The following is a 22,034-nucleotide window of genomic DNA, read 5'->3' as shown; positions in this document are numbered from 1 at the left end:
AGCCTCTGAACCTGTTCAGAGGCTGTCCAGATGGAAAGGAGTCACCGGGAGGTGGTATTTTAGTGTTTCCAAACCATTTCCGGTAATGCCTGACAAGGTGATTTATCCCACCTGTCACTGGTGACACTTCCTCGTGCACCTCCTGCTGCTCTCTGGTCCTTTTCTTTCAGAAAATGGCGTGTATATGACAAAATCATCCATCAGCCTGCTTTTTCATGCATCTCACGTGATCTCTTCTGAAATGATTTCCCACTGGTGTGGACTAAGGTCATGTGAAGGAGCTAAGGTACCAAAAAGTTTGGAACACTAATAACAAGTAAACGTCATCAAAGCTGCATTATATTTTATTACTGTTGGTTAAGGAGACGGTTCCAAAATGTTTAGATTTTTTTTAACTACTTTGAGACTGTTTGCACTTGAGCAGCACAGCTTTGACATATTATCTGTGAGCTCATTGCCAACAACATTATAACACGTCTTCATAAGATAAATTCAGAATTTACATTTAAAGAGAACAGTCAGGTGTTGGTACTGACCCCACATGTGGGGATTTACAGTATAATACTGTAGTTTGAGTTGAACATGAGGTTTTAGAAACAGGGTATGAGCTAAGAGAAGGTGACAAAGCTGTTCTCATGAAGCTCACTGATGCAACAGGAAGTGAGGCGGCAGTTTATTATTAACTTCTTTTAATTCATGTAACAGGATAGGACCAGTGAAGTGAAGCACACATTTCCAAAACACATTTCCGGTAAATAAAACTGACATTTTGAGGGATCGTTCATCACTTTAGGGTTCATTTTCTTTCTTTCACCTCTCACTATGCTCAGGCTGTCACACACTTTATCACATCTGAAATACTGAATGTTCATGCTGAAGAAATAATGCAGTACAAAATCAGGATAAATGAAGGCAGGGTGACTTGTACAATAGCTACCTTCCAAAAATGGCACAGGCAGAGCAGAAGCTTTCGACTTCATGTTGTCAGAGCACACGGCGAAAGACGAGGGTGAAAAGAAGAAAAAGAAAAATAACGTTTCTCAGCCGATGATTCTCCTGAAAGAAATAGATTATGAAGGAGAAGAGCAGAACAATTAGCTAATTTGTGGTGACAGGTGCCTCTGAGCTGAGGTCTGCCCACTGTTTTCACACAGAGTCGTCCTCTTTGATACCAACATATCAGGGCTGGTGCTGGAGGTTATTAATGATCCTAATAACAGAAACACACACACGCTGTCCACTCATGCAGCATCCCCCAGCACCTAACCTGAAGTCTCAAGCAGCTCTTTAAAGTGTGAGGAACAACATTTTGTCCACACAAACACACAGATCCGACGTCCACGGTGAATAAATCCTTTATGTACTTTATGGTATCCCTGCAAACACTCACCCACAATCCTATGTACACACGCTGGAACTGCTGACAATGCAGTTTAATGAGGAGGATGAGGAAACACTGCCGTTGGCTTTGGGTGTCTGTGTTGTGGTTTTCATCTCCACGCTGCTGATTAAAGCTGCAGCAGCTGCTTCACTGAGTGGAAGACGAGGAGAATGAGACAGTGAATTTACAGCTGCAGGATGCTCACACAGAAAGCAAAAACCAAAATGTCTGTGTGCGAGGAATTACCTCCACACGTTCAGCTTTAGCTTTCTGCACGAGCTTTAAAATAAGAAAATAGTGAGGTGTTACAGTTATGACAGGGTAGATGTAAATGATTATTTACCAGTTATGAAGGTGTCTCCTTGTTTTTACTGATGTAAACCCAAATCAGCAGATTGTCAGAAGTCTTTTGAATGTAGCACAGACACTGAGGAGAGTGTATTTGCTAAATGTAGGTGGACTGATAACTGCAGCATTCAGCTGAGGAATATGACACTTGTTCTTGATTTACTGTGGCTATTGGATTGCTCCTGTTTTGTGCTTTAGTGTAAAAAAGCCATCATCTAGTCTGGATTTCACCACATTCACACAGAAATGTATTTAAGTTGTCATCCAACGAATGGACTTATAATTAATAAATGAAAAACACATTTTAAACCAAATATATTCAGCAAATCAACATCTATTAAAACATGTATTTACCCTCTTTTCTATGACATTTAACTCGATATCTTCACAAGTAAATGCCACTAAATGAATAAACTTATAGAGTCTAAAGCTGTAAATAAAAACCTCATCTTTAGAAGCATCGTTTCTCCTGCTGTGCTCGTTTAGCCCTCGAGAGTTAAACGGACTTAAGAGATAAAATCAGCTTCAGCACCTGACATTATGTCTGCTGTAGTGTTTCCTTGTAGAATTGGGGGAAGCTCTTGTTTCTTGTCATATTTGACCTTTAAAGGAGATGAAGGAAGGAGTTTGTTAAAGAGATCAAATTTTATTAGATGGATGTGAAGCAAATGTGCAGAAAGTTGATGTGATTAGCAGGAAAGATAAAAATGTGGCACTCAGAGATTAGCAGTAGGAATAATTTGCCATTGACACCTGTAAACTGTCCAATAAACAAGTGTTTAGCTGGAATTAGAATCACGGTCAGTTTATATCCGTGTTGCTTCTCATCATTTTCCTGCAGCAGATTCGATTCTGCGTTCTGAGTTCAAAGTTGGTGCAGCTGAGACAGAGTAGAGTTTCTTCTAGATATCTCATTCAGAAAACAGACACTTGTTCTTTTGTTACACAAAGTGATGAAACTGTAGACAGGCGCCACAGTTCATATATAAACCTCGTCCTCCAGCTGCGACTGTAATCACCTGACTATGACTTATGGCACCTCTTCACCTGAAACATTAATAGTTGCTGTTTGTCAGGTCTGCTGTCCACTGTCAACTTAAATGGTGCTTCCTACTGGTTCATAAGGCCTCAGCCTTTTATTTTTAACCTTGTCTGACACTGACATACTTTTCCCTTGATACATACACTTGCTCTCTCTCCGGCTAAACATCGTTTTCATGGTCAACTTCCTCACTTCTCCTAATGGGAAAAGCACAGGTGTCACTAATTATATTAATGACGGCTCTGTTCCATAATTAATGAATGAGTCTGAGTTCATAATTGCAGAAGAATGGGACTGGACACCTAAGTAGAATACAACCATAATGAATATGAGCAACATGTGCTTTTTCTGCTATGTAATAAAAATGACTTAATACCACCAAGATCCACCTCTGACTGACACCGGGGTGTGATAGACTTTAGCCTCACAAGGTTAAACTTAGTCAACAGTCACTAATGATCTGTGGGAGTGGGGAGAAGCCCTCAACACCAAGTGAGATATTTAAAGTGTGTATACAGAACTTAGTTAGAAAGTAATTAGTGTGATGCAAGTGTGAGACAGGGTGGGGGTGAATAAAATCACCTCTGTGCTAAATCAAACTTCTGCAAAGAGCTTTAAAAACTTTCTGTTTTGGTGTATTTTAAAAATCACTGTATAAAAAAGTCCCATGTTTAGAAGCAGAGGTCTCGAGAGGACGCGCAGTAATTTGTATTTTCATGCCCTTTGCTTCAAAGCTCTTGGTACGTGTCAGTTTTTTAAAGTGATGACTCTGAAGGGCAACTCAGCCTAACACCAAGGAGACTGAGGGTTCAAACCTGCAGCCTGGTCCTGCTGTGTGGAGTTTGCATGTTCTGCTAATGTGTGCAGATGCCCACAGACATGCAGGTTAGGGTTCATTAGCATCTTAAACTGCCTGTAGGTGAGTGTGAGTGTCCAGGATCCTGCCTCTTGACCAGTGTGAGCTGAGATCAGCCCCGGCGTGACCCTCGAGGATAAGCAGGTACCGCTGATGGATGCAGAAATCTGAAAGGCAAATTGAATCTGTCCTGTCGTGGAAAGCACAGGTGCGTTATTGACCTGAAATTGAAAGTGAGGTTCTACAGTCTCAAGGTGTGCTGCTCTGATTCCGGCCACTCACCAGTGTCATCAGCACCCGACAGCAGCACAGGAATTAGTTTGGACTTAAAAGGATTAATAGTTGGTTTGAATTTACATAGAGCAGATGGCAGCAGCTCGCTGCAGTAGAAACCTTCCACCATTTGTTCTGCATATTTCCAGTTCTTAGGTGTTTAAGTTGAGTTTCTGTGTAAAGCCTGTTTTACTGATGTCGTCTCAGCCGGTGCTGCTGTCCTCCAACAGCTCAGTGAACAGTCCGGTACTCCGGGCTGTGTTTTCCTCACGATGCCGCGATGCTTTCAGTAAGCAAAGTGGCGTTTCAGTCAGGGGTACACGCTCCAGGTTTGTTTCTCTGCTGTGTCTGTTTGGTGTTGTGGTGACTCGCTGTCAGCCCGGCTGCAGCTGAGTGGGGGGAGAGCTGCAGTCAGGAGGGATCAGCCTGCACAGAGCAGCTCTGCTGTCATGTTGGTCCTGCTTAGACCAGATCAAGATGCAGGTATCTCTGGGATTATTGTCATAGCTTTGCAAAGTGGTGCATATGTGAGCAAAACCTATTCTAAAGCTGCTCTGAAGCATACGGGCACTTTTTATGTGAAGGATGGAGGGAGGTAGAATTCTTTGAAGACGGAAAAGACCTGATATGATTCAGCAGCTCTGGACTGTGCTTGACAGTGATGACTGGACTCCTCTAATTTAAGAGGTTACACTATATAAACTCTCTGTACATCAAACCTCATCTCTCAGACATGATCCGTTTATTTGGTAGTTCTATTGGCAGTATATTGTTCTCTTCATCTCAGTGGTTTCAGGTGTTAGACAGTATCGCATTGTTCGAGCTTATTTTACAGCTTTTATGCTCTTGTTCTTCCTGAAGCCTAATTTTGGTTTTGTGATGTTATTTCCAGATATTTTCTGTCAGAGTTAAACTGTGAGGTCACTTTCTCGTTTCTTGTCTGTAATCATTAAGGGTATTTGGCACCACACCCACATACATTAACTGTGCAAAAATGTAAATACATGTTCAAATCCAAGTGTGTGAAGCTGAACTACCATGACCTACATTTAAGTGGCTGTATGGATTTATTCAGTCAAACTGCAGCTTCTTCCCTTCAGCTGCCCTTTATGAAAACAAGTAACCAAGCAACAGAGAGGACACTTACATCCAATCAAACAAAGTGTTAGATTTATGTGAAGCAATTCCCTCATAAGACAAAAAAAGTGACAGAATAATGTAACTGTAGCTACAATATGTAATTCATTTCTTTTAACTGCTTTCTGAGGAGCTGTGTGAGACCTATAATCAACCAAAGGTGGTCTGATTACTGGAGTACAGAACAGCTTGGACTGTGATTGGAAAGAAAACATGCAGAGAGACGACGGCTATCACAGCTCTGATCCCAGTCAAGTGTGTGTGTGTGTGTGTGTGTGTTCAGTTAAATTTCTGGTCTTGAGTCTGTGGACCTGTGCAGGTGTCCAGCTGTTCTCACACCCTGCAGGAGGTTTTTCGGCAGGGAAATTAAAATTATGATGTGAATTATCTGCAGACAGAGACTCGTTCCGGCTCGCGTGTGCTCGTGAGAGCTCGGACGTGGGTGTGTGCGTGTGTGCGTGTGTGGGCATGTTAATTTGTCTCGTTAACACAGTAAATTTCACACTTGGACAAAGACAGCAGGGAGAGAGGCAGCTGGAGGGAATCCGACACAAACAGAGTCGATGTTTGGACAAAGTTAACTAACTATTAATGAGAAGTTGTTGGAGAAGAGATGAGGAGGAACCTGTTGTTCCTTTTATCCACAGTAGCAGCTCACGGTAGCGGCCACCCAGCTAGAAGTTAGTGTTTGTTTCTTGTGTCTAAACAACGTTAGTCTGGTTCTTGTTAGCCGTCAGTGTTTACAACCTTTACCCAAGTGTTAAAGCCGTACAACCGTTCAGGTAATTCCACTTTTATGAGCTGGATTTTGGGCAGATCTGTGTCGTCTGCCGCCAATGTTAAAAAGTTTAACAAGAAAAAGCACTTTTACAATTACAAAGAGTAAAAGTGTTTATTTCCTAATTTGCACTTTGAACCTGCAGATTCCTACTGTTACTGTTTTTTTATTTTGTCATGTGCAAGTGATATTTTGTGAAACTAAAATAATTTGAAGCAGATATAGAAAAATATATTAATTTAAATATTGAAACTTGCTGCCATATGTTGACTTAAACACCTTTAGTCTAGTTTTTACTTGTGTATTTACTAATTTTGTGCCTTTTTTACTTAATGTGTTTGAGTTCTTTATGTTGTTCCAGTGAGGCAGAAGTGCACTGAACAATATTCGTGTTTTATGAAACACCAAGTGATTAAGTACGAAATAGTTCAACCGCTGAGGAGATGCAGCTTTTCCCATTTTATGATGGATGTTTCATAGCAACAGTAATTTCCAAGAGATGTAAACAGGGGCACAAAGCCTGTCAGATATGTCGATTGAAATATACAGTATGATCGTATTTTAGGCCATAAAACACTCTCAGTATATCTAATATGATGCAGTCCAAGACAACAGCAGCACTGACAACAACTATGGCCTTGAAAAGTGTCTGACGCAGATGCAGTGAAGATAAATGATTAGATGTTTAGCAAATGTTGATTTGTTGCCTTGTGTTGCTCGGATTTTGCATTTATTTAGTTCGACTTGTGCAGTTTCTGTGTCAGAGGAAGCAGAAGTTCACAGCCTGCGTGGCTCAGCAGCAGGGATGTGTGGTCTCTGTGGGTGGTGAAGCAGTTTCCATTGATTACTGAGGCAAAGCTCAGCTACTGCATGCTGTGAGGAGATGTGTCGTGTCTCTGAAGCGCCCGGCGTAGTTCCCCAAATTTTACAAATTCCTCCAGATCGAAACTTCACTCTCGCTGTGTGGCAGCAACGTACGCAGACAGACAAACACAAAAACCAGGGCTCATTAAAATTATGGGGAGATGTATATTCTTTGATATTTTTCAATTTATATTATTCTGTAAGAAACTTTTTAACGTTTTATACTTTCTTTTTTTTAGTACTCTCATGTTGCAATATGCAAAAAAAATTCTGCTATTCTCTGATTGGTTAGAAGGGTGAGCCTCACCTTAAAAACTGTAGCTTTAAGCTGGAGCACTAACTTAGCTTAACATTGAGATTGATAACAAAGGGAAACATATGTTTCCTTGAGAAATCAACACAAAGCTGGAGACCGTCATTATGCACGTAAATAAATGTGTTGAAAAGCAGGCACTCTGGAAAAATAAAATTCATGAAAAACAGAAAATGGGCAGCGTGAAGAAAAGAACATTTTCACATTGGTTTGGCCTCGATTCTTCTTGCCCAGAGTGAATTTAGTCTCGTCTTAGCCCAGTACATATAACGACAGAATGATGGATTAATGTGGGTCAGACGAACCGAGGGGAGATTTGAAGTCTACAGATGCCGCTCTACGCCTTCTTCTCTCCGTTATCACTATTTGTCTCTGTACACTGTCTCAGATTGTGGCCAACTGTCTGTTTTGCTGCTTTCTTTCTCTTTACTCTCTCCACTCATTTCATTTCTACTTTCCTTTCTCTGAAAACCCTTCTCAGTGTCTCTGACTCCTATTTACTGTGGATCCAATATGGAAATCCCTTTAGCCATATAAGCACTTAATATCACAACATCGCAGATCTTAAGAGCTTTGACGGACATCCATCCTCAGGCTGGAGACTCCACTCTGACACACAGCAACCGCTCAAAGTCCCAAAATATACTCAACTTGAGAAATACACAATTCATTCATATTATACTTTTTTAAATAATATTTACTCAGAAGAGTCCTTCTCAGCACCATGTTCCATCCATTCTTGTACCATAAAGTTTGCTTTATCTGTTAGTGGTCAGTAACTGAACTACTATATTATGTTATTAGTATAATGTCTCACTTTATGTCAGAGTGACATTTGGACAAAGTTTTTTTAGCTGTCACTCAGTAAAAACTTCTGTTGACGCTGATTTAATATTCTATGAAAAGATGAATTTAACAGCAAACAGAAGGAAAGAATCTGTCTATTTTTCAGTGTTTACTGTAATTGTTGGTCTTTAAGTGTCACTGCTGCTGTGAACAAACAGCACAGAGTAATTGACACTTGTTAACATGGCAACTTAAACTGGAGTTTGACTGCATCCATCATCTGTCAGCACGTAAATTAAGCTGTTTCTTCAGTCTAAATGTGAGGTTTTGGATTTTTAAATGTATTTTAAATGTATTCTGCTGCCTCCTCCATCACCTGGTGTGAGTATAAAATTAAACAACACACTAAACAAACAACCTAAACTGAAGATTGAACTCACATAAATCAACCTATCGCTGAGAACAGAGACTTACTCCTCACAGTTGTGTGTGAATAATGATCTTTCTACTAGTGACTAATGTTGTATCAGAAGAAGATAAATGTCAGCGGAGCGGCTGGAGCAGGTTGGAGGAGTTTGCTGCTCCTGGCTTTTCACACAACATCACTGTGATTAGATGAAATCTTACAGAGCAAAGTTCTCCTGCAACATTATTTAATGATTTTTGTGACATAAAGTTTCATCAGGCTGATTTCTTTAGACATTAAGCATCACTGCTGAACACCCAGTCATACTGAAGCTGTCAGCTCTACCACATAAGGCATGATGAGTTGGTTTGAGCACGGTGACACGTTCCCTATTCAACCTGATGTAAAAAAAAGAAAAGAGAGAAAGAAAGAGGCGATTCAGACCCTGGACTGACAGAATAATTTCCATGTATAGTAACGTCAATCATGTCTTTTAGAGTAATCCCACCTCTGAAGCCCGTCTTTGTCTAATGGGGGTTGGGATGGAGGTGAAGATGTGGCGATGTGGAGGGTCACACGTATGAGCGGCAGCGTAGGCTCAGACTCAGTCAGACTCAGCCCCAGGTGCAACCCATCTCCAGATTTCCCCTGATGCATTATGAGCGAAGCCGACACCAGGACGAGACCAATACATGATTGATAATTGAGGGGAAATGGATGTACGACTAGAGAAACTGGTGTAAAGTAATTGGATGAAGCTGCAGCTCATGTAGAGTGGTGGTCTGTCGTGTGTGTGTGGTTGGGGGGGGGGGGGGGGGGGGGGGCTGCCAGAATCACGCCTTGCGCCTCTGAGGAAGTTGTAATGAAGACAATTAGCTTCAAATGGCTCGCAGCTCTTATTAGTTCACATTAACACTAACGGCTGTCTGATACCGCACATGAATCTGTCACACATGGAATTAGCTGATGACCCTGTGAAGAGAACGAGAACGAGCTGCTTCCTGTTTCCTCCTGGATTCAGACGGACTTTATTTACTCTGACGTCAGAAGGTGAGATGGAGGGAATGAGGTGAGGTAGAGAGAAAAATTCTATTTAAACCTTATTATTTCTTTCACATTTACAGGTATTTTACCCCATGTGTGACTTTTACTGGCCTCTATCAGCATTGTAAAGCTTTAACTACCTGTAAGGGACACAAGCCATTAAATAACAATTGCACATATGAGGGGTGTGCAGGTTAATTAGAGATCGACATCCAGCTGCAGCGTTTGAGGAGGATTTAATACATCACCGTGCTGCTGGAGATACTGGGCGCTTTATGGCTACAAACTGTGGAATTGTGAAGCTGATGCCACTTGTGACATTAGCCCAGGGCTGAACAATTAATTCCATAATAAAGTGCATTTAGCCAACCACAGGCTTTTGCTTGGGGAACATGATTAACTTGATTTGTGTCTCTTCATAATGTCATTTGTTGCAGTGTTTAAAAGAATAGTTTTCTTTCTGAGAAGAGAGCAGCTTCTAAAGTCTGTAGATATGCATAAAGAGTGGAAGTAGGAGGAAAAAACACCCACTATGACCTTTAAATCTCACTAATTAACAACTATGCAGTGTGTTTATATGTACACAACCAGAGCTGCATTCACAGTTTGTGCTTATGTGGGTCGGGTTTATCGTAATTTCCACATATGCACAGAATAAATACAAGAAAATAATATGTTTCCCATGGACCAGAGTGTAAGCTAGACCGGACTTTACTCATCTCAAAGGTAAAAGTCAGCGCCAGCGTACTTCCTCCTCTTGTAGCCCATCACTGTCTTCTTTTTCAGTGAAGACACGGTGAAAAGATGGATTAGGGAAGTCCCAGGATAAAAAAAGCTTCATTTATAGATGTGTAATAAGTAAAAACAGCTGTGTAGCATCAATGTGCACAATTTAGAGCAACACGCAAACAGGAAAGTTCACAGTTGGGATTCACCAGTTTCTTCTTTTTGAGCCTTTCTCTGTTTCAGAAAGAAATAAGAAGTGAATGTAGAGAAACTGGATCCTCACTGATCCACAACAACCCAGATCTACAGGATTTGGCTCTGAGGTGTTTTCTGTGGTTTATCGATTGTTAGCACAGTTACTGGACTACCTACACCATTTTCCACAGATCATTAACTGTCCCGTTCAGGAAGTGAGGGGCACCACGCTACATTCAGACCATCTCAGGAGTCCAGATGAGCTTCACCTGCCTGGAACGGTCTCAACTATTCCAAATCTATAAACACATCGTACTGTCAGGAAGTTGTCACTTAGGTAAAAGTCTGTCAAATTATACGTGTCTGGCCTGAGTAACTCTGAACTCCTCACTTCTGAACTTCATGACTTTATTCAGAAACACATTTCTCTCTCTCTTTTTAAATACATTTTATGTTTGTCCAGTTTCAAAACCTGACTTCAAACTCAAACACAGCTTAACAAGTAGCACGTTCATCTGAGTCACAGGAACGAGCTGATGAGGATGTGTCAGGGGAGGAAAGCTCTTGTCAATCATCTGTCTGCTGGTTAAACACTGGTCCAATTAATTACCTGAAATGTGGCTTTGACATGTGAGCTCTGACAGCTCCTGGACTCTCACAGTACCTAATGCCTACAGCCAGAACACAATGTGTGACGTGACTGTAAAGCTTTAAATCCAGAATAGCAGCAGGATGAGATGAATAAAACACACATGTTCATGGCTGGGTTTGGTTTTGTGGCTTATGCATGTTTGCAGGTGAGGGGTCTTACTGGACTCCTTCCACTCGGATGCTTTTCTCTGCTGCAGCCTTGTTTGTGAATTAGACTTTTTTTCTTCAAGAGGAATATTAAGAATGAAGTGTTATTACTCTGCTGATGATTTGAGTTACAGAAGCAGAAATGTTTGTATGTGATGCTGCAGCATAAATGAAAAAGCCCAAATAGAGGGATGAATAGGTTTGATTGCTGCACACATTGGTCTGTGTACTGTATTAGTGTTTGTGAGTTTGAGGGGCTTCGGTAGATCAAGGTAAACTGTGTGTGTACATGAATGAATGATTGCTGCTGTGCACTACTGATGGTTATAATCTTGCTGGTCTCTTGTTGTGAAGGTCATCTCATGCATGTGGAATTTCCTTCTGCTGAATCTTGTCTGATTTTTTTAAATGCACCCGTCCCTTAAATGCAGCATTTGCACAAACAGCCTTATCTCGGGTGAAAACGATGCATCTGTGTTTGTCTTTGTCAAAAATCATTGGTACTCAGAGCACCGCTAGGCCCAGACTGAACACTAATTCTGTTTGTTTTTCCACTACTACAGGGACTTAGTGGATTTCAGACAGTTTGCATTCTGAAGTTATAAGCTGCAGAGAAGTTGAGGGATTTACACAAACCTGACATTTACAATCATAATGACGAGTGCACAGAGCTCTGTAGCTTTAATAAGGTTCATTTAGCTGTGTAAACAATCGGGTGATCGCTTGGCTTGTTAGAAACCGTCAGTGCGAAAATATCCTGTTAATGTATCCTGGTAAATGTCAGGTCAAGTCAGACCATCACCTTTTGCTTTCGTTCCATGTGGTTCATTTAGTGGGATGGTTTTTCTTTGAGACCTTCTGTAACAAGTCTCTAACGATGCCACCAGTGATTTTCGTCTGCTGCATCAAATTTTGCAAAACTATAGGTTTGCACACTTTGCCACTGATGTACAACCCGTTCCGTTGACTGAATGTTTCTTGACATTATTTCAGTTTCCCAAATTTCAAGAATGTTCTCATTACAGATTCAAATAATGATCAAACTCTTTTTCCTGTCTATTCTTGTCCATTTTTCCTCATTAGCACTTACTAGCCTGTCGCCATCGAGCAAATAATAAAGTAATAGAGCCGGCGCTTTTCTTTCACACTAGCTGATCTGTCGCTTACAATGTTCATCATACTACGAGCTATGAAAGCAGCGACTAACTGCAGTTGTTGGAACTGTCACAAACACTTAAGTGGCCTCTCCAGCGCTTTGAAAAGAGACTGCGGTTTATACCTTCATGCTGCTTCTCCCATGCGCTGCTTTGTGCTGTGAAACCTCTCTTTCAGAGGTCAGGCAAAGATAACAGAGCTTAATTGTGACAAAATTCCAGTTTGACCCGGAGCTCAGTGCAGAAACAGAAACCTGTTGTTCAGAGGTGAACCTAAGCTGCAGCAGCCGCCGCAGTGATTTGCTTTAAGAGTGCTTGTCATGGCAAAGAAAATAATCTTCAGGGACTGGAAAAGCTCCTTCGCTATGAATTAAACACCACGGCCAGGCTTGATTGACATGTCGATAGGTGCGTGATTCCAGATTTGAAACTTAAATGCTTATAAATCAGGATTTATTTGTTGATCCTGGACTCTGGTAGACATTTTTGGTTGAATGTTTATGTAAAAAAAAAGATTACACACAGGCTTTCATGTTGATTGATAGGTGAAAGAACAAGGAGGTTTCTAAAATTGGAGGATTTTAGATTCATACAAATGAGAAGTTGAGAACTCTATGTCCAAAAGTACTTCATGTTATTCAGCTGTTGTTTTCACAGGTTTCTCAATTGATACGAAGCAGATGCTGATTTCATTTTATTTTTTAAATTCTCATATATCAATGCACAAGTTGAAGATTATTTCTGCTCTTTACCACTAAATAAAACACATTTCTTCACTAATGCATTGATTTATTGTCCATTGCCTGATTTTCCAGCTGAGTGAACACCCGTTTTAATTTTTAATTTATTTTTTACTCCTGAGCTTTCAGAAGTAATTATTATTTTCTCTTCTGTTGTCCCACACTGTAGGCAAATCTGTAGTGACCCAGTACACTGTTCTGACACATTTTCCCTTGTTTATGACGCCAAGAAACAGCGTTCAATACTAGTTTGGACGGTTTTCTTCACCTCTGGTGCCAGTCTAGATAATAGAAGGCTTGTTTTTGCCTGCAGAGAGGGAACGCCAGTGTGCAGACGGCTATTGTTTGCAATTAGGGGTTCCCACTGAGGCCTTCAGCAGCAGCCAAGATGTGCTGAATTTTTACATAAACAATTTAACATCAACAATGCGACATTGGATGGTGTCTCTGTTGAGAGTTTACCCACACGTGGGATCTGATAGAAGCACCCAATGTGGACATGACTGGGTGAGCACCAACAATAGGAAACTGGCTTGGATGTTGGAGGTGGGACAAGATGGGGTGTGGGGGCTTGTCCTTTGGGGGTTACCAAGTCCACATCTCCCATTACATATTACTGTTTGGTTTCCTAAGATAAGAACCAGTTCATTAATAACTCATAGTGTGTCAGGAGAGTAAAGAGGCAGATTTTCAGAATAAAAGCCATTCATTTTCTGAATGTGGCACCTAGGCCTGTTTCAGGCCTTGGATGGAACAGTGAAGGTGGAAGACTGGAGAGTCCTCGGAGCTTTGAGGATATCACGCCTTCAGGACTAACTCCTCCACCTGTCCAAACCCAAACCTGAACTAATGTTAGTGGAGGAGGTGGGTCAACAAGTTTTAAATGGGGAAAACATGAACTACTCGAAAGCAGCCAGTCGTTTTCAGCTGAAACCAGCAACAGAAAAACTAAATTTGTTAGGCACAATATAAAAAGCAGGCATCCAACCCCTCCGCAGATATGCTAACATGAAACAAAATGACAGTTCAGTCTGATTATAAGGCAGAAACAGAGCGAGTGTGAATATTTAACATCCACATAAGACGCTTCGCATTCCAGCTGGAAAGGTTCTGCTAAGAAAGCGATGATTCACTTTTACACACACGCTGTGCAAAGTGTTCTCACCTTCCCATCACAGTTTACAGTTTACCACTCAGAACAAACTGTCTGTGCAACATCTGGGATCATCGGCTGTGACCATCCGTCGTTTTCCTCAGAAAACGGGGCCTCTCACTTTAACTCCTTCCACATACAGATAGTTTGGGAACATTTGTCTTTAAATGAGCAAGAACCTTCTCGCAGGAGAATCAAAGCACTTGATAAAATCACTCAAAACAAAAACATGCAGTATAGTTTTAATCCAGATGAGCTGTGTTCGGAGGAGCCTGGGGCCTTCCTGCTCATTCTGATTACATCAGATACGGTGGGTGTTGAGGAGAGAATGAAGTAGAGCAAGGTGGAACTAACAACACACTTGTGGACTGCCTTGAGGAGGAAAAGTTTCATTTTACAGCTTTAAAATTTCATAGAATTGGTGATATTTTCACCATGTTTACTGCAAGTTAGGGAGAGTTTCAGAGACTTCTTGGCAATCAGCTCACAAAGGTTCATGCTGAACCACTCGAGTGTGTCGTCGGACATGTGATTATTCGTGCTGCCTCTCACAGTGAGCCATCTGCCTGCAGCATTAACTCTTCGAGGACCTCGTTGTGGACCACCAAGGCTCCTGACTGAAAAAAAACCTTGGCTCTTTCGAGCCAATCAGCAGCACTTCAGCCTTCAGCCTCTCGATGTGGAGCCACTTTCCCAAGTAGCTGCGAAGGCTGAGCTGCAGAGACGATGTGCTGTCACATAATTTTTTTGAGAATATTAGTTTCACCTCCCCTGCCTCGTACTGTACAGTGGGTGATTCTGCATCTGCTCAAAATGATTAATTACCTCAAGTTAATTTGTAAAAATAAAACAAATCATATTGATCTGTAGCAGAAATACATTTGTTCTTCTGAAGGCCAAAAGAAACCAGCTGTTCAGTAATAAATTCCAGCTTTGAAGCATCTTCTCTGGTGGAGGTAATTCTTCAGTCGCCCCTCATCCATCTCTGAGATCCTAAATGAGGCTGCTCTTCACTGATTGCCCACCAGACGTTCAACTTAGCTGCAGGTCAAAGTTCATGTGTATCCGATATCAAGAGTTTTCTATTTCACTCTGGGTTTCTGCAGATACATCACATGTAGGCTTGAAGAGCAAATGGGAACATGCAGAAAGAGTTTAGTGCAAAAAGAAAACTGTAGTAAAGTGTAAAACGTGCTGCTGCCTCTAACTTCTTATTTGTGAGTGTATTTTAGCCACAATCTGAACACATTTAATTTTGCAAAACATTGTTTGAGAAATAACAAATAGATTTTTTTTCCAAAGTGAAAATGTTGAAGTTCAAATCCAGACAACTTCGATCTTACAGCTCTTTTTCATGTAGATACTTCAGCCAGTGTTCACACACCCTAACCTGACTCCTGTACAATCATATTGTTATATGATTGGAGCCGGGTGCATCTTAAACACTGGAGAGATGGTACTGATCTTGATTGTTCCTAAAGAATTAGGAAGCAACTTAACAATCTGAGACTGACAAGAAGCTAATTATGATTTGAAATTTTAAAAGCTTTTGTATCTGACGTCAAATCAGAAATGAGGCTCAGCCCTTGCATGAAAGAGTAAATTTGTGTGCTGCCCTTCATGCACACCACTGTGTTAAAAGGTAGTAGCCACAACAATTATGTGCACATCAGTGTCTCATTTGGGAGAAAGGTCAGCTGGTGTAGCTGACAAATTCAAGATGAAAGAAGATTAGTGTGGTGGTTTTTTTTTTTTTTTTTTGGTAATGATGCTTCTGTTCCCTTTTGATCTGATTAGTGCGTTGGCATGACTGATCAAAGAACAAGCCTCGTTTTGCACACTATCACTTCGCCTTTGAACCTCAGATGGTGAGAGTAAAATAATTTGGCAGACAGGGACGAGGCACAGCTCCTGACTCCGACAGTGAATCATAGAGGCTGTTACGGACACTGGACACGAGCTACAAATGATTATCTGGCTATGTTCAGGACAAACACAAGAAGAAGGAAAAGCCGTTCTTCCTCCTGCTGTTTAAAGACGGTGATGCTGGTTCCCCCCTCCCTCCCTGTCAGGCCTTCAAGTGCTACAGACTGCAAACCTCAGGAGGATTACTGTAGTGCACTGCCAATGTCAAACATGTCTGAGATTAAACATCATTTCCAGAGGCCTCTTAAACAACACAACTCACTATGAGGGCTGTGATTCATAACTCATGCCGGCTACTTTGCTGCACCTTAAGATGCTTTGTTGAAGCCGTGCCAAGGTTGTTTGTATTGAATAAGGTCAGAAGATGCAACATCTGCAGTTTTATACCATAAAATATATCACGCTCTCAAAGGTGCATGTGTGAATAAGCACCTTACATCTTGCTTTCTCACATTTTACCAACCTGGACCAGAAGGTTCGTAAAATTAAAGCACCCTGCATTTTTCAAATTGTAGGATCAGTTGTGGAAGCTTTGAATGCTGAAAGACTTTAATGCCATTTGGCACTTATTTAATTATATAGAAGATAAAGATATCTGCAAGGTTTGCTTTATTTTTTGAATCCAGAACGTGTCTGAGTTTTCACTTCAGAATTTAAAGTAAGATAAAGTAGCGCAGTGTTTAATTGTTTCACTGATTCAAATATAATGTGGTCTAGTGTTGTACCATATGCTCATCAAGCTCATGCCAACACAGCTAGTTCCTTCTCCAACTACAAATGAAAACATATCACTTCCTGTGATAAAATATTAAACCCTTTAAGCACTTGTTGTGGGTTGAATCACCACTTTTTAAGGGAAACTGACATTTACTTAAAAGAACATGTTCCTTAAATTACACAAGGTATTATGTCACAGGCACTGAAGCTGCTGATTTTAAATTGCACCTTGCAGATGGAGGTGATACACATAATTCTCACTGGCACCTGAATGATTTCTTTATAGCAGCCTTCAGATCACCAAAGATACCAAACCGCACTTGTTTACATCATCTCACTGAGATTATGCAGTAATCTTGTGGTGTTAGATCAGATTTCAGACTTGACACAAAGTGTTTGTCACATTAAAATCCAAGTCTCTCTGGTTGAAGAACTTAGTAATTAAAAGTTTTGCTGCTGGTGTCTGAGCACCACCACCATTAATATGGTAAAGTCGAGTCAAACAATTAGCAGGAATGGGTTAGTTTTACTGTTAGATTCAGACTTTACTTTCTATCTGGACTGATTCTACTGTTGTTCTGCCTCTTTGACATTTCCATAGTGACAGCATGCCAAAGCGGATGGCTCTGATCTGCTTCCTGTCTCTGGTCATGCTGATGAGCATCCTGGGAAACCTGCTGGTCATGGTGGCTGTCTGCAAGGATAGACAACTCAGGTGGGAACAGTCTTTTATTCTTTTATACAGTAAATTAATAATCGCTTTCCCAACAAACACACTTCATACGTTAAATCAATGTTCCTAAATATCTCTTAATATTTACATTTAGTCATTTATCAGATGCGATTTAAAAGGTACAGGGCAAAGGGGGGGTGAGCTAGAGGAGGTCCTGTCAATGAACCGTACTGGAGGTAGACCGCAGCTGGGATTTGAACACCAGTCTCCCGCATGGAGGACAGTGCTCTTACCATTACACTAACCAGCTGCCTGTCCACCTAGTAATGACACTGACTTACTGGTTTATTTGTTGTTATAGCAGTAGAACATTTTAATTCAGAGTTCAGCAACAAGCTGATCTATGAATACATCAGTGTTTTAGCAATGTACAGCAAAACTCTAGCAGCGATGTCGGCTGTCTTGGTTAAAACTAGCTAAACTAAGACACTTGAACACATCACAAAGCCTACAAACAACAACCGAGCGGCACATCCTGCTGGTTGGTTTTGTGCCTGCGTCAGAGGAGGTAACTCTCCAGACCAGCAGGTGGCGCTCATCTCTTTTTGCTAGTTAATAATTGAAGGACTACAGATGCAAACTGTAAACAAACGGTGTCTGCTTTTCACTTTCACACCACTTGATGATTAGTGATGAGAATCATAGAAGGAGAAGTGTGGCATTAACCGGATCATCAGAATGACTTCAGACTAAGAGTAAGTAACCGTTCCGCACTGTGACAGTGAAGTGAAGTTATAGTTCGCACAGGACAAAGCGTGATCTGTCTGCAGAGAGACGCTGCAGCACAAACAGACAGATCACAGTGAGGACGGCTGGTCACATGGGAGCTGCTGTCACTGCCATGGTTCAATCTACTTCTCGTCCTCTTCACCTTTTCATTCTCTTCCTCCCTTTTGTCGTCTTTGTTTCTGCCCACCTCGTTGTCTTGTACCGTCCACTGGGAAATACACAAAGACATTCTGTCTTTATTCCCAGTTTGCATGAAGTCAGGTGCTTAATACAAAGAAGAAACACACACAACACCGGCACACAGGTTGTCAAACACACACCTTCTCAGTGAGTTTATTACTTACAAAATCAGCCCGTCAGTGTAACATTAGCTGCATTTTGAATGTACTTTAGTTGATCACTCCATACTTTTGGTATCACGACTGTTTCATTTGTTTCCTGTTTCAGTATTTGTCCCTAGAGAGAGGTTTACTGTAGCCTAGCCTAGCCTCTTCATGCATGAATTATGATAACATGAGTCAGGATGTGTTTTTATTCTCCCAAAGGCATGAAAAAATTTTTATTTTTATTATTATTATTCATTATTTCAAAATACATTTTTTAGGAAGTATCATTCATTTGAGCTTTCAATCATCGTATATTGGGTTTTAAAGCAGTTTAACAAACGTTTTAAGGATTCTAGGATTCTCTAAGTACTCAGTGATATTGTATCTTTATAGAAATGTACTCAGTTCATTAAATCTAAATGAAATCTGATTGAAGTAGGAAACACAGGTTAGAAAAGTGGATCACAGTAGAACTTGGATGTTTCCAGTTCTACAGTAAGATCCAAAAATGTGATAATGTAAAGTAACATCTAGATCAGGGGTATCCAATCCTGGGATTGGACACCCCTGATCACACTTAGTATGTATCAGCATCCTCAGCTCCTCTGTCACTGTTACTAGTATTGGCTGGACCCTTTTTTCTGGCAGCTGTTCGACAGAAATTATTTTAAATATTATTATTTTCAACATCAAAGTTGTAGCAATAATATGAACTGAAGCTGAAATATGGTTTATCAAAGTTGTGTGTTGTGTTCAGTGTTACCTTATGTTAAAGGGTTTTCTACAATAAAAAGATGTTCCTGCTGTTCTCATACTTTCTCGCTTTCTGTCGGCTGTCTTGGTTAAAAAAATGTGATGTGCAGTTATGTGATGTGCAGTTACATCACTAAAACGCAAGAATTTACAAGAAAATGGCTTTTTAGAAAAAAAAAAGAAATTAAGTAAATTTAAAGCAATGTAAAGTCCATTATAAAGAAAGCAGTGATACTGTACAGGTGGAAAAACAGCTTCTATAAGGAGTCATGCTGATATGAATTAATGCTCATAGCAGATACTGTGGTTTCTTATAATAATCACGACAAATAGTGACTGATCTTCCACAGTTTCTTTTTTACTGTCTCATATTTATGTAACAGGTTTTATATTTGTATCATCAGCAGAAAAACTCACTTAAATCATATAACATCTTTATATTTGCAGTTTTCTTACAGCGTGAACATCGGGGTTATGGTACATACTGCAGACGGACACTTTACCCCTTTGGATCTGAACATATCACAAGATTACACCATTTCTTTCTACACAAAAATATATTAGATCTGAATAATTCGGTAGACACTATAAAGGTAAACATCCACTTATTGTGGCTTGAAAGGATTTAAAAAGGTTTGCATTAGCATTCCCATTACAGCAAAAAGGCATTCACTGCCTCAGGCGATGTTTTACAAAATCAAAACTGCCAACTTAATGGCTTCTATTAACAGTGGAGTAGTTTTGTTCATACCTCCCTCGGGTCATTTGGTTTACATGTTTTGGTTGTGAAATCTCAGCAGCTGAAAGGACAAAGATTCATTAAGCCCAAGAACCCAAAGAGAAGCATGAACTGCCTTCAGATTTCCATAGTTTTAATCTGTACTGTCATGGTTAAAGCTGTGATCACAGTATTTAGATTGACTTTTTCTTGTTATAGTACTTCTGCTATTACAGTACATACAGTACTACTACCACCCAATTTATAGTAAAAGGAGTTTTTAATTTCCTTCCTTATGTGTCTGTATATGTAATTTAAACATATAATATTTACTGCGACGTCTCTTTCTGTCCGACTTACTTCACCTCCTCTGCTCCCCTTCATATCGCCCGGCAGACACCGAGTGTGTGTCTGTAAATCCTTGGAATAAAGTGTATTTAATTTAGCACTTTTAAGCTAAACACAATCTATCATGCAAAGTAAACACAATGCCACATCCTCTGGCCACGTTAATGGTTTCTAAACTACTGTGAATTACAACCAACACGTCTCTGTGTCTGGTGTGTTTGTGCGTATACAGTAATGTGTGTGTGTGTGTGTGTGTGTGTGTGTGTGTGTGTGTGTGTGTGTGTGTGTCCCACACAGCAGCAGACACTTCCAGCACGAACATCCAATTTTAAAGCGCTGTTTGGTTTAGTGACAGTTACATAGAAAACTCTCACAGTCATCCACTTTTACTGAGGCTATTTATAGACTGAAGACCGTCCACAGTGCAGAGAAGGAGGAGAATCTCAGGTTGGCTGTGGTGGTTTGTCTGTGAATTCAAAGGTTTATCAACCCACACCAACCTGATAAGGACACAGAGAGATTGGTAAACCTCAGTCTACTAACATGCTGGAGTCTTGGCAGTATTTCTTTCTAATCTGATATTTACACTGACTGGTGAGTCGACTATCAGCTGTCAGACGGCCTGGATGTTGAACTCAGGTTGACAAGTTACAAATACTGAGCCCTTGATTTAGCTGCTGGGTGGTTTTCTGATGCTGTTCTGGTCTTTGTCAGACACAAAGCTGCACGTGAGACTGCAAAAGCAAAACATCGAGTGTTTTCACAGCACGGTGTTTGTGTAGGTGACAGAAACATTTTGTATTTATTTATATATTGATGAGTAGGATTTTACAGCAATCAACACAAGATAATTCCACTATACAATACAAATAATCATAATAAGATAAAGAAATTATGTTCTGGACGTCTCCTTCAGGAACAATATAGATCAGAGATCTGTGCCGAAGTCGTGAAGTTGTTCTGTTGGCTGGATATGTTGCCCCAAAAACACTTTTCCTGCTTCCCTTGCTGTATCTTTTGCTCCCAGTTACCCCTTCAGGATCCTCCCAGCAGAACTGTAGCGCCCTTAGGCGACTCCACCAGAGAAGAACAGTTCTAAATGTCTAGAACCAGTCTTCAAATCCAGGCATTGGCACATCGCCGTCCCTGGCTTTGCTGAGCCCACCCAACCTTGATGTCCTTGCAGGTGGGGGGCCCACATGTTGGCAGCTCCTTGTGCTTCCTTTTCAGCCTCAAGGTGCAGTCGCCACTTGCTTGCTGGTGCGCTCCATTTCCAGGTCTCGCTCCAGGCGCAGCTTTCAATGAATTGCTCTCAGTCTGCTGCATTTTCAGTGCAGACAATGAAAGTAAAATACGTCTCGGGTCCATTTTATTGTAAACTTTGTCATTTTTATGCCTGCAGTATTTTGTAGGAGCTACTTTCACCTGTGAAAGCTGTGTTGCTCAGATAAAGAAAAACCGCTTTCATCACTGGTACAGGGATAAAGACTCTGCAGGCTGTTAGTCACAGAAGTCAGATGGATTTGGTCCTTGAGTCTCTTTAAATATCCGTGTGTGTTACCTTTTTACAGAATGATCCACCGTAATCTCCTTCTCTCTCTCTGATTGTAGAGTTGAGTGTTTGATTACTTTTTGATTGTTCTAACTTTAGTGAAAGAGAAAATGGATGTTTCCTCTTTTTTCCTTGTTGTAACAGCCCCAAGGTACAAATGACTAAACTAACACTCCGTCTTCTTACATATGGAGCGAACACGGATGTCACCACATGACTAAGGGTTGTGATACAGCAG

At 40.8% G+C, this 22,034-nt stretch overlaps 1 protein-coding gene across 2 annotated transcripts in view; it reads left to right on the top strand.

The window, feature by feature from the left end:
• htr4 (5-hydroxytryptamine receptor 4) overlaps positions 1–22,034 on the top strand; it is a 110,761-nt gene that overhangs the window by 38,356 nt on the left and 50,371 nt on the right. For both annotated transcript variants that reach the window (XM_026357038.1, XM_026357036.1), the window contains exon 3: positions 17,239–17,352. In XM_026357038.1, the coding sequence (XP_026212823.1) occupies positions 17,239–17,352 (114 nt within the window). The remainder of the gene's footprint in view (positions 1–17,238; positions 17,353–22,034) is intronic.

The sequence above is a fragment of the Anabas testudineus genome, chromosome 10 (genome assembly GCF_900324465.2).
Source record: "Anabas testudineus chromosome 10, fAnaTes1.2, whole genome shotgun sequence".
NCBI lineage: Eukaryota > Metazoa > Chordata > Actinopteri > Anabantiformes > Anabantidae > Anabas > Anabas testudineus.
Note: the sequence above shows the minus strand (reverse complement) of the source record. Positions and strands in the feature narration are given on the sequence as shown.